We start from the raw sequence: 12107 nt of genomic DNA, 5'->3' as shown, positions 1-12107 counted from the left end.
GTCTTTTTAGTGCAAACTCTGTACTTGTCGATCATTTAAGTCTGAACTTTTCTGACAGTTTCGGGCTTTCTTTTATACTTTCATTGACTATGCATGAATGCCATCATTTAGTTGTACTTTTTACTGGTATACGTGGAGGCAATATGAAATGCCTGACTTTGATCCAAAAGCTATATGGAATAAGGGCTGCGGCCGGGGCGGTCCCTGCTTCATCAAAATGGTCTGGTCAAACAATCCTTATTTTGCAGCTTGTCAGTTGAAACATATACACACCTCAAAGCAGTCCATGTCTGAAGTCTGAACCGTGACTGCTTTCAGGAATGCTACACTGAATGGAGTTTGAGTTTCAGTTTCTTATCCCGTTAGTCTAGAGCTCTAGTCCCATTAGCTTACTTAGACTCCTCGAATGCAGAATTCAGCTCAGGTAAGCGGACATGATTGCTAAAAGTTTAGACCATCATGTGTACTGCCAGTTCCATTGTGGTCTGTTGTTCGGTTCGGTTTTGTTTTGGCGTGGTTCCTTGTTCTTAGTTTGACTATTGGAATTATGTTTAGCACGCATCTTGTTATATTTGAAAGTTGTATATATTGATGGTATTATGTACTTATGCATTTAGAAACTAGAAGTACTAGTATGTATACACGTGCAATGCACGTCTTAACAGTGTAGTTCCTATGATCCTAGTAAAAGAAAAAAAAAGCATATAGTGATTTGCAATGAATTCACAGCAAAAATAAATATTGTTGGTGTATACATGCAGGGAAGTAATAAAAAATTGACAATTAGCATGATAGAACGTGTGTGGCCTACTGACACCCAGAAATTTCCGTAGGGAAAAATAATAAAGATGTACGTGGTGAAACCCACAAATTGTTTGCTTCTGTTTCTCTTCCTAGACAATACATCTCTCGTACTCGGCCAAGGGCGGATCCAGGATTTAGATATGAGGGAGGCGAAAAGTCAATGTTCACAAAAGTTACGAAACATCACGATATGTTATGTCTCATGATAGCATTGATGACAAATCATCATAATATATATCTAGAACTACAAAAGGATGTTACATATCTGTTAACTTAAATTGAGCTCTACAACCAGGAGCGTTGAACAAGTTGACAATGTCAACTTTACAGTTATTTTTCTTTACAATCATGTAATGTAAAGAAAATTGTTTTCATTCTATTTCAAAAACATGTCTTGAAGACAATTGGAAGAGAATTAAAGCAATTAGCGTTTATCATCAGTGTTTTTGCCATTGTCAATTCTTTCGTGCGGTGAGTTTTGCCATGAATTATGAAGTGGCAGTTTTCTGCTAATGAATTTGGTATTGTGGCTGTCTTTTATATTTCACTGGGCTGCAATAAAAAACGCCCCAAGTAGTCCAGCCGAGCACACACGTAGATCAATCAATCAATCGGATCGATCAATTATGCAAGGACAAAACAATAGTTAGCCAAACCTACATGTATGGGCTACAGGGCTTTGGTCTTCTCTATATTCGGTGTAGTTGATTCCAGGGAATGTATTTTTTTATACGAACTAATGACGCAATTAGCTGCGGCCATTAGCTGATATACAGTATATAGCCCGTTAAAAACGTTCACTTGTCTCAGCCTCTGTCTTGGCTCTTTGCCTGATGCAATGGCACATGCAACATGGCAAGAATAGAGGAGGTGTGACGCGATTGTTCCAGAAACCAGCGGATGCAGTTGCGGGCTACTGTTTACTGCGGATCCTTTGAGTCTCAACCCTTAGATTTATGAGACCAACGGATAGGATCGTGCTGTTGCTTTAATTCAAAACTCGTACACTATATAGATAGTATAGATTTGTCATCTGAATTATTAATATTTTGCATTACCTTTTTGGTGAATACACGAAAGCTTGCATGTCATTGCATTAATAGGAGTTGAAAGGGGTACAAGGGTAGCCACAGATGTACCTCTGAGCAATTTTGCTCCACTTGTTCATGAAAGCTAAAAATGTTGCTCTACTTCTTGCTCCTGTGAGCCTGCAATGGTACTTCTGCTCTGTTTTGAGATATATATCTACTCCCGTGAGCACACTAGGTGCAGTTCTGATCTCATGGAGAATTTGTAAGCTATGTGTCAGTTGGTACAATCTAGTTTTATGGACATATATCTAGTTGACAATGAACAATAGCGTACTAAAACAAAGGTTGATGCGGAATCAGCATGAAGTAATCTAGAATTACATACTACATCATGTGGAATGATTTACATTGAGAGAAAGAAGGATTTAGACTGTTACTGATACTACATCAGGCTACCCTAAGCGTTTAGTCGAGTGATACACATCACCATTTTCTGTAGATGTGTTCTTCACGCCACGAGGCACCACAGTTTGTTTTCATCAGCTGCTCAGGCCACCAGTGAGCCACCCCTATTTTTGTCAGCCTAGTGAGCTTTCCATTCCTTGTGCAACTGGCCATAATTGTAGTTAGATCTTGTTGCAGTGTCATGCTAACTACTTGGCGTATTACGTCGCAGTAGTGATCAACTGATCATATCATGCGAAATCCTCGTATTTTTGCAATTTATGTATCAGCTGTTCATCTGGTAACTGTCCTCTGATACATCAATATCAAGAAATGATCCCAATACCTGAACCATCAAGCTACCGGCTGAAAAGAAAAACAAGAGTCAATATTCTCACTGTGGGAACTACTCCCTCCTGTAGGAAATCTAAGGTGTTAACTTTATTGTCCAAGTTTGAAGTACAATATTACAAATCACAATCACAAGAAAGTACTTTTGGAAAAACATAACCCTATTGTGCTTTAACATGACCCACATATTCTCAGATTATTTGTTGGTCAAATTTAAACTTGGATGGCCGAACTACGCCCTACATTTCCAAACAGTGAAGGACATTGATGGTTTGTACTGCAACTAGTCATTAACTTCCATCATTGAAAATTCGTAATGCAGAATGTAGCTGAGAATGTGGTGGCTGGTGAATAAGTACCTATGATGAAGATAGCTCCAATAAGTCCAGTAATGCCCCATCTCTCGCCATGAATTACCCATGCAAAAGTAGCACCCCATACTGGTTCCAGACCATAAATTATTGCAGTTTCTGTAGCTGATACATCACGCATAGCAACAATCTGATGACAGGAAAATGTCAGAAAAAAAGGTATTTCTAGAAATAAACTTTGACATCAGACTGAAAATAATTGGCATGGCAAGATTAGTTACTAACCTCTGCCCATAAACAAAAGGTTGTTGCGATTATGCCTGTGTATAGTATTGCTAGCCAAGGAAACGATGACATCATACTGAATAACTCTGTTGGTGTCCGTGATTTTAAATTCCAGGGTACCACATTCTGGAGGAAGCATTTAACAATGAACGAGACTGCCGACACAACAGCTACGACAACCACCTGATTTTAAACCAATTTTTAGACACTTCATCGAGAAAAAAAGAGGAATTTTTTCAGTGATAAATGCAAGAGAAGCATTGAGATTTAATCGATAACTAACCTGACATCCAACAAGCGGTAGGAAATTTTCTTTCTTCATTTTCCTGGAAATATGCTCGGTTCTGAGCATGTGAATTCCAAAACAGAAGGCACTAAGGAGGGTCAGAAGATCACCAACCTAAAGACAGTACGCAGAGACAAGATCAATCAACATGATATGTGCAAGTTGTGCAGTTATTATCAACTTGTTGAATCAAGAATAAAGAGGTCAAATTCTAAAGCACACTAATACAGAGCTCAAATTATAAAGCACACTAATCTTGACACAGAACAATACTATAAGCCCTAAGACAAATAAAAACGTTCAGACAAACTTGTGGACCTTTACATGTAGATAATCGACTTACACATGGTGGAGAACCACTTAACTCCAGAATACCAACCCCGAGAACTGATAAAAATGCTCCAAGCCATGTATATGCAGGTATTTCTGCTCCAAGAATACCATCCAAGAAAGGAACAATGATCACCTGAATATGTTTGAGTAAAGAACATACAACATATCTTATTGGGAATACTTTATGGACTAAGCTTGAGAAAGGATCTTACTGTGAGGGCGGATATGAAAGATGCACGGCCAGCATCAGCTGTAACTAACCCAATAGACTGAGTGAGGTAGGCCAAGGTTACCCAAACCCCCAGCTCTATGCCCCTAATAACAACTTGCATGTCTCTGAGTGACTTCAACAAGAATGGCACAAAAGGAATGGCCGCAATAGTGAAGCGTATGATATTGAAAAGGTCAGGATCCAACATAGTCTGCGCTTCTTTGACAATAGAAATGTTGCTTGCTGGTAGAAAAAGAAATTCAAATTCAGCTGCCTATTCAGGAGAAAATCTCAGACAAGGAGTGAACAGCAGTACTCATCACATTTAAAATTGGGTAGCGAGGTGCGAATTTACTTGTATTGTTTTCTGAAATTGTATTCACATTTTCTAAATCACACTACTATAGTGTATTGACACTCATTTTATGTGCAATAATCGGGAAATGGAGCATGGACTTCTATTCTTAGTAAGCAAGCACTAAAGAAATAGTATAACAGTAACACTCCATATTTGATGGCACAGCCTTATATAAAGAAAAAGAGGAGAATTGGCATGCTATACCAGGCAAAAAGGATAGATACAGCATCCATGAAAAGGTATGCACAATCACAAAATATATAGCATATAATGAACAAGTTCGCGACAATATTATGTGAGAAGAATTGTAATCGCACAATTAATACCTGATATCTCCATTTCATAGATTAAGCTATTAATCTATGAATGAAGCCATAGTACGGTATGGTATTCTAAAAAGTATATTTACATGTACACTAACTGACTAACTAGCATGCAGGTACACAATTCTATTGTGGTATTGAAATAACCCACACCATTCCAATCCGACAAGACATCACCCCAGATATAACACATCCCTCCCCTCGCCATTTCTCTCTGAAACACCATCGAACAAGTGGTGTGCAGCAGGCAGTAGATATCAGAAATACAGGTAGCGGAAGCCGAATACGTCCGTACCAAATATGAGGACGAGCAGGTTGAGCAGGATGACGCTCCTGGCCCTCCTGGGCACAAATGACGTCGCCTTCCGCCACGCGGCGCGCGCCTGCCGCCTGGCCATCCACCGGGGCGGCGACAGCGGCTCCTCGGGAACGGGGCTGGAGAGCTCGAGCGTGCTGGGCGGCACCGCCTTCTTCTTCCACCCCTCGCCCTCACCCGACGCCTTCTTCGGGCGCGACGAGCGCCTCGCCGGAGGGAGCGCGGGGTCGTCGGACGGAGTCGCGGAGGGGGACAGGAGGAGGTGGCGCCTTCTCGGTAAGAGCGTAGCGTGGGGGGCGGGGAGTGGGAGGTGGCGAGGGCGAGCGGAATGGGGTTCTCGAACGCGAGGGCGCCATGGGCGGGGCGGATTCGGGAGCTCCGAGAGGAGCATCTGGCCGGAGGAAGGAGGGGACGGTGAGACGGTCGAGCTAGGGGCGCTGTGCTGAGTAGCAGGAGTAGTACATGGCGAAGCAGGACCCCACGCGGGCACCTCGCTCGGCTCCACAAACACATGCGTGGGAGGGTGCGCGCGCCTTCCACTAAAATCACAAAATGAACCGTATTACGGTTACTTTTTTTCGTTGTATTTTATGGTTTTCATAAACGTGGTAAAAATACATATGAATTCTAGATCTTGTAAGGGCATAGGGCTCATTCATGGCAAGCACAAAAAAGATTAAATAATACTCTCTCCGTCTCATAATATAAGACGTTAAACGTCTTACATTATGGGACGGAGTAGTATAAATTAGACTCAAACTCAGCAACAATGCAATGTTAAGATTTAGTCAAAACATTTTAGGTGCACGGACAGAAAGACAAAGAGAAGAATAAGAAGAAGAAAAAACGACGCGATCAACCACGCCTAGCAAAACAACAATGCTAAGACATTTGCGAACCGAGTCTGGCTCAGATGGTTACTTGTTTTTATGGTGAAACCAATCCACCATGGTTCAAGTCCTAAACTAGACTTGACACTTGTGCTCCCATTTTCTGGATTTATTTCAGACTTTTCGGCGATGTTCGTTCATTGAAATGAGACGCTCTCATCGACTGCAAGGCGCATATGATGACTTCATCAATCTGAAGATGTTGTGCCGGCTCGATATCTCGGAGATGCTCATAAAGGTACGATGAGTGTATGTGCGTAGGTGAGCATGTGTAATTTTACTGTGTTAAAATAATACAATGTAAGACATTTTAGGTGCACACAACTAGATAGATAAAAAGGAAGATAAGAAATTGAAATTGATGCTATTATCTGACATGTATGTCCGTCCACAACCGGCCGTGCACATGTCCTTGATGGACATCTAACATGTAACCAAAGCCATGCTTGTGAACATGAACTACCGCACAACTCAAACAGTCGAAAGTCGTTGGCAAGGGCAAAGCTAGAGGGTGGACAAGATGGGCCGTGGCCGACCCTACAATTTTCAATTAGCATTTATATCACAACAATAAAATTCTAAATATTTAAAAAATGATAGTTTCACTACCGGTCCACCTTGGCCCATTGGACAAGAACCGTCACCGGTCGTTGACATCTTCATCTTGCGTGTGCTCCACAACGAATGCGACGACGATGACGACGAGCCGCGTGACATCTGTGTTGCCGCTGCAAGCCGCAGACGCACCACCCGCCCCACCGTTGCACTTTTCACGTCATCATCGGTTTTGCGTCGCCATCAATTATAGCCTAGAGGAAGCAAAAATGCCTCTTGAGCCACCGGCTAATCGCCGGATCTGGGGCCAAGAAAAACTGATGTTGGCAAACCACGCTAACAAATTGATCCCGCGCCGGCGGCGGGCTTGGACGGGCTCATATCAAACCCACTCATGCATTGTTGCAGTTGCCGTGAGTCAGGTCTATGCCCCGTCGAGTTCCGCCACGAGGGAGGAGAGGGCTACCACACACCGCACGGCTTCCACATCCCCCGACCATAGTTGGCCCACAAGACGCAACCCCTGCCGATGAAGAGAGGAGATCCCCACCACCGTTTGGTGGAGCCCTCCTCCACCGTGGCGTAGGCTCACGACGGCAACAGCGAAAGGAGGGGATTCAGCGGGAAAGGTTGGTTGTGAACCAACCTATGGTATCCTCAGCCGATAAGAGTTCAAGTCCTAGACTTCATATTGGTGTTCACATTTTTCTAGATTTATTTCAGGCCTTTTGGTGATGTGTGTTCAATGGGAGAAGACTTTCTTATCGACCACGAAGGCGTCTATGGCAACTTCATCAATCTCAAGATGATGTGTCTTCTCAGTCTCTAGAAAATGCTCATAGGGATAGGGTATGAGTGTGTGCGTTTATATGTATATGTATGAGCCTTTGAGTCTGTACCTTGTTAAAAGAAACTTATCTAAAAGTATTTAACATGAATTGGCCCTAAAAGCAGGCCGTCCAAATTTTCTGTTTAGGTCCCCTAGCTTTTAGAAATTCCATTCCCTCATGTGCCGTCGGCCGCTCATCAGCGCCTACATGTTTAACATGTTACTAATCAGGAATTCGGTTAAACAGCAAGACCCACATGTCATAGATTGATTCAAATAAAGGAAGATAAGCTAAACTCACCTGCCTACAAACCAGGCCCATGTGTCAGACTCACTACCGGCGTTTGAACGCTAGTGGTGAGCGTACATGGGCGCCATGAAGCAGCTCGATGATGCTGCCACCAGTGCCGTGCCCAACAGTTCTAAGAAAAGTATGCATAGACTCCTACTACGTCTCTACTTCATATTTCATCACCTCATGGCGCCGACCAGAGGAGAGTGGCGAAGTATGGCAACATGAATGCGTAGATTATTTCTATCATTCTATGGTATTTCTATTGGGAAAACTTCTGGTATGCAGCTGCCGCACCAGATGAAGTCAAACCGACCAACAGAAACTCCTGGTGCTACCCATACTATAGTTAGTATGAACCATACTGAGCAATCTTGGTTTGGTTCGATGTCCTGCCAAGAGCTAAGCGTTTATTTTACTGTTGTATTTATTAAACAATTAAACAGAGTACTGGTTGGGGTTGGATCTAGTGATTAACGTTGTTGGATGCTTAATTAGTTTAGTACTCCCTTCATCCCACAATATAAGACATTTTTGCCAGCTACGTTAGCTTATCAAAACGTCTAATATTATGGGACGAAGAGCGTATCGATTAGTTGGCGTACGGGAGACAGAGAGAGCGTTTCGGTTTTTTGTTTGCTTGGCTCGGTTTGATCAGGTATGTGTTGTTTACGGAAAGGGCTGGGGCTAGCATCTCCACTTGTGCCCCAACAGCCTCCCAGGGCGCCTTTTTTAGTGTCGGCGCCAAAAAACGGCTCAGTCGCGCCCCCAACAGCCCCTCAGGGCGCCTTTTTTAGTGTCGGCGCCAAAAAACGGCTCAGTCGGGCCCGCGGCTTCTCGATTCTCGTCGCTTTGGGCCGAATAACAACCGGCGATCCCGAGCCAAACCCAGCGCCCCGGGGGCCGCCTGAGGGTGCCGGCTGAACTGAAAAGTCGCGTGGGGCCGCGTTGTCGGGGACACCAGGCATATTTCTGCCGTTTTGCACGCATTTTCCCTCCATTTTCCCCCATTACTTCCCCCTTCTCCCCCGATGTTCCCGCCATTCTCCTCATCAGACCGGGCGCCATGCCGCCGAGAAATATGTTGCTCCTCGCGCCGCCGCCGATTCCACCCAGGCGAAGCAGAGGAAGCCGAGGGCGTCGATGGCAAGACCGTCGGGCGCGTCGAACGCCGAGTGGAGGGTGGACGTTCAGTGCCGGGAAGCGATCACCGCCTACCGACGGAACAGGCTCATCGTCAAGAGGTCCAAGGATGCGGCGGCGGCGGCAGAGCATGCAGAGGTGTCTCATGTGGGGATGATGAACCTACCGCCCGGTCACTGCCCACAAGCCATGTGGGGAGCCAGGCCAGGGTCGCGTTGCCAGCCAACCTCTCGCCGCCCCCACCGCAATGGGCGTATGCACCCTCGCCCGACTACTCCGATGGTGACGCGCATGGCGGGTTCAACCCCAACATCACCTTCCCGCATGGCGCGCCACCGCATGCCTCGCCCACCGACCTCAACCCTGACAAGCACACTCCCTCCCCCGCACTTAACGCCGGCCTCAACACCTAGTACAACTACTCATCGCCGGCCTACTCAGCCTCGCATGCGCCGCCTCTGCGGCGGGGCACCCTGTCGTTTGTGCACGGATCGGCGCCGCAGTTCAGCTACACCGACGCCACCGACGCCGACATGGACAAGATCATCAGGATCGGCTCGGTCGCCGCCGCTTCCTGCCCCGGGTTCCACGCACAAGACGACACGATGGACATCAACATGGGCGACGAGCTCGACGATGCCGAGGAGGAGGGGGGAGGAAGAACAGGCGGCCGAGGAAAAGGCGGAGCTGGCGCCGATAATGAAAGGGAGAAAGAAGAAACGGGCGGCCAATGCCAGGCCGGGCGAGCCTCGCGTCAAGTGGACGTCGAAGGAAGACAAGTGCCTCGCCAAAGCATGGAAGACCATCAGCATCGACCCGATCACCGGTGTGAACCAGAACATTGACACGTACCAAAGAAGGATCAAGATGGTGTTCGACGAGCGCAAGTTGGTCGGCCCCTACTTCGCGAACATCCACATGGAGCGCGGCGACAAGGCCATGGCGAACCATTTGGCGATCATCCAGGCGGCCTGCAACAAATGGCATGGGATTGTAGAGGAGGTCACGGCTCGCCCGGAAAGCGGCGCCACCATCGAGGGTCGGGTATGCCTGGCCCCCGACTCAGTTCTTTTTCGACGTGCACTTTGCCGACACTTGTTCTTCGGTTGTGCAGATGGTTCGGATGTTCAACATGTATCGCTAGGACAACAGCGATGCCTAGTTCAAGTTCCTTCACGTGTTCTCCAGGATCGAGTCGTGCGAGAAGTGGAGGCAGGTCCGGCTCACCCTCGCCAAGGCCAAGGAGACGTACAAGCCAGACACGCCTGCCCCGGCGGCTGCAGATGGGCGCTCTAATGGCAACAAAAGAGACAAGGCGGCGAGAGACGCGGCACCCGCTGTCGAACGGCTACAATCATCGATCGAGCAGTGCATCGCTGATGCCAAGAACAGCGCCGCAAAGAGGGAGGAGAAATCTGACGCGCAGTGGTTGGTGTTGACGATGAAGCAGGACGTGAAGCTCGACCATCTCGGGACCAACATTTCCATGAAGAAGAGGAACACCGACCTGGCGTTGATGGCGGCAGATATGTCAACAATGGACGAGCGGGTCAAGGCGTGGTACCTAGTAGAGCATGGCCTCATCCTAAACCAGATGCCTGGGTCGGCTTCGACTACTGCCCCTTGCTACCTCTTGAGCTTGCGTTGGTTTTTCCCTTGAAGAGGAAAGGGTGATGCAGCAAAGTAGCGTAAGTATTTCCTCAGTTTGAGAACCAAGGTATCAATCCAGTAGGAGACAACGCACAAGTCACTAAATACTTGCACAAACAATCAACAACTTGCACCCAACGCGATAAAGGGGTTGTCAATCCTTCACGATTACTTGCAAAAGTGAGATCTGATAGAGATAGATAAACGGTAAAGTAAATATTCTTGGTGTTTTTGGTTTATAGATCGGAAAGTAAAAGATTGCAAAAATAGTAGATCAGAAACTAGTAAGATGTAAATGAGATTCAATATAATGGAAAAGAGACCCGGGGGACCATAGGTTTCACTAGTGGCTTCTCTCAAGATAGCAAATATTACGGTGGGTGAACAAATTACTGCCGAGCAATTGATAGAAGAGCACAAAGTTATGACGATCTCTAAGGCAATGATTATGAACATAGGCATCACATCCGTGTCAAGTAGACCAAAATGATTCTGCATCTACTACTATTACTCCATACATCGATTGACTCTTGCCTGCATCTAGAGTATTAAGTTCATGAAGAATAGAGTAACGCATTAAGTAAGATGACATGATGTACAGGAATTAACTCAAGCAATATGATTGAAACCCCATCTTTTTATCCTCGATGGCAACAATACAATACGTGCATTGCTGCCCCTACTGTCACTGGGAAAGGACACTACAAGATTGAACCCAAAGCTAAGCACTTCTCCCATTGCAAGAAAGATCAATCTAGTAGGCCAAACTAAACCGATAATTCGAAGAGACTTGCAAAGATATCAAATCATGCATATAAGAATTTAGAGAAGAACCAAATAATATTCATAGATAATCTGATCATAAATCCATAATTCATCGGATCTCGGCAAACACACCGCAAAACAATATTACATTGAATAGGTCTCCAAGAACATCGCGGAGAACATGGTATTGAGAATCAAAGAGAGATAAGAAGCCATCTAGCTACTAGCTATGGACCCGAAGGTTAGTGGTAAACTACTCACGCATCATTGGAGAGGTAATGGTGTTGATGAAGAAGCCCTCCGTGATCGAATCCCCCTCTGGCAGGACGTCGGAAAAGGCCCCTAGATGGGATCTCACTGGTACAGAAGGTTGCGACTTTGGAAAAGTGGTTTTCTGGCTCCCTAGATGTTTTCAAGGTATAAGAGTATATATAGGCGAAGGAGCTAGGTTAGGAGATCCTCGAGGGACCCACGAGGTAGGGGGCATGCCCTACCCCCTGGGTCGCGCCCTCCTGCCTCGTGGTTGTCTCGTTGTGTCTCCGACTTCATCTCCAAGTCTTGTGGTTTCCTTCTGGTCCAAGAAAGATCATCGTGAAAGTTTCATTCCGTTTGGACTCTGTTTGGTATTCCTTTTCTGTAAAACTCAAAATAGGCACAAAAAAACAGAAACTGGCACTGGGCTCTCGGTTAATAGGTTAGTCCCAAAAATAATATAAAATAGCATATAAATGCCTATTAAACATCCAAAACAGATAATATAATAACATGGAACAATAAAAAATTATAGATACGTTGGAGACGTATCAAGCATCCCCAAGCTTAATTCATGCTCGTCCTCGAATAGGTAAATGATAAAAACATAATTTTTGATGTGTAATGCTACCTAACATATTTATCCATGTAATTTTCTTTATTGTGGAATGAATGTTC

The 12107-nt window shown here is 45.5% G+C and overlaps 1 protein-coding gene across 2 annotated transcripts; it reads right to left on the bottom strand.

The window, feature by feature from the left end:
* Positions 1-2188: 2188 nt before the first annotated feature.
* LOC123161887 (uncharacterized) lies at positions 2189-5552 on the bottom strand. Of its 2 annotated transcripts, XM_044579700.1 has the most exons (7): positions 5033-5550; positions 4058-4299; positions 3856-3978; positions 3510-3626; positions 3227-3409; positions 2990-3131; positions 2189-2645 (listed from the first exon to the last, which is right to left on the bottom strand). In XM_044579700.1, exons 1-7 carry the CDS (start codon positions 5442-5444, stop codon positions 2566-2568), a joined length of 1299 nt encoding a protein of 432 aa, XP_044435635.1. In that variant the 5' UTR covers positions 5445-5550; the 3' UTR covers positions 2189-2565. The 2 variants fall into 2 exon arrangements, with proteins under 2 accessions (XP_044435635.1, XP_044435636.1); XM_044579701.1 differs by lacking the exon at positions 2189-2645 and having other exon boundaries at positions 2667-3131; positions 5033-5552.
* Positions 5553-12107: the final 6555 nt, after the last annotated feature.

This window comes from Triticum aestivum, chromosome 7B (genome assembly GCF_018294505.1).
Source record: "Triticum aestivum cultivar Chinese Spring chromosome 7B, IWGSC CS RefSeq v2.1, whole genome shotgun sequence".
Lineage (NCBI taxonomy): Eukaryota > Viridiplantae > Streptophyta > Magnoliopsida > Poales > Poaceae > Triticum > Triticum aestivum.
This window is presented reverse-complemented; position numbering and strand designations above follow the sequence as displayed.

Bases quoted from the DNA above. Each gene is read 5' to 3' on its own strand.
- LOC123161887 (XM_044579700.1), bottom strand. From the start codon at position 5,444: ATGCTCCTCTCGGAGCTCCCGAATCCGCCCCGCCCATGGCGCCCTCGC. The intron at 4,300-5,032 runs GTACGGACGTAT...TTTTTCTACCAG, and splicing joins CCTGCTCGTCCTCATATTTG to CAAGCAACATTTCTATTGTC. The intron at 3,132-3,226 runs GTTAGTAACTAA...TCCTGTCATCAG, and splicing joins CCTTTTGTTTATGGGCAGAG to ATTGTTGCTATGCGTGATGT.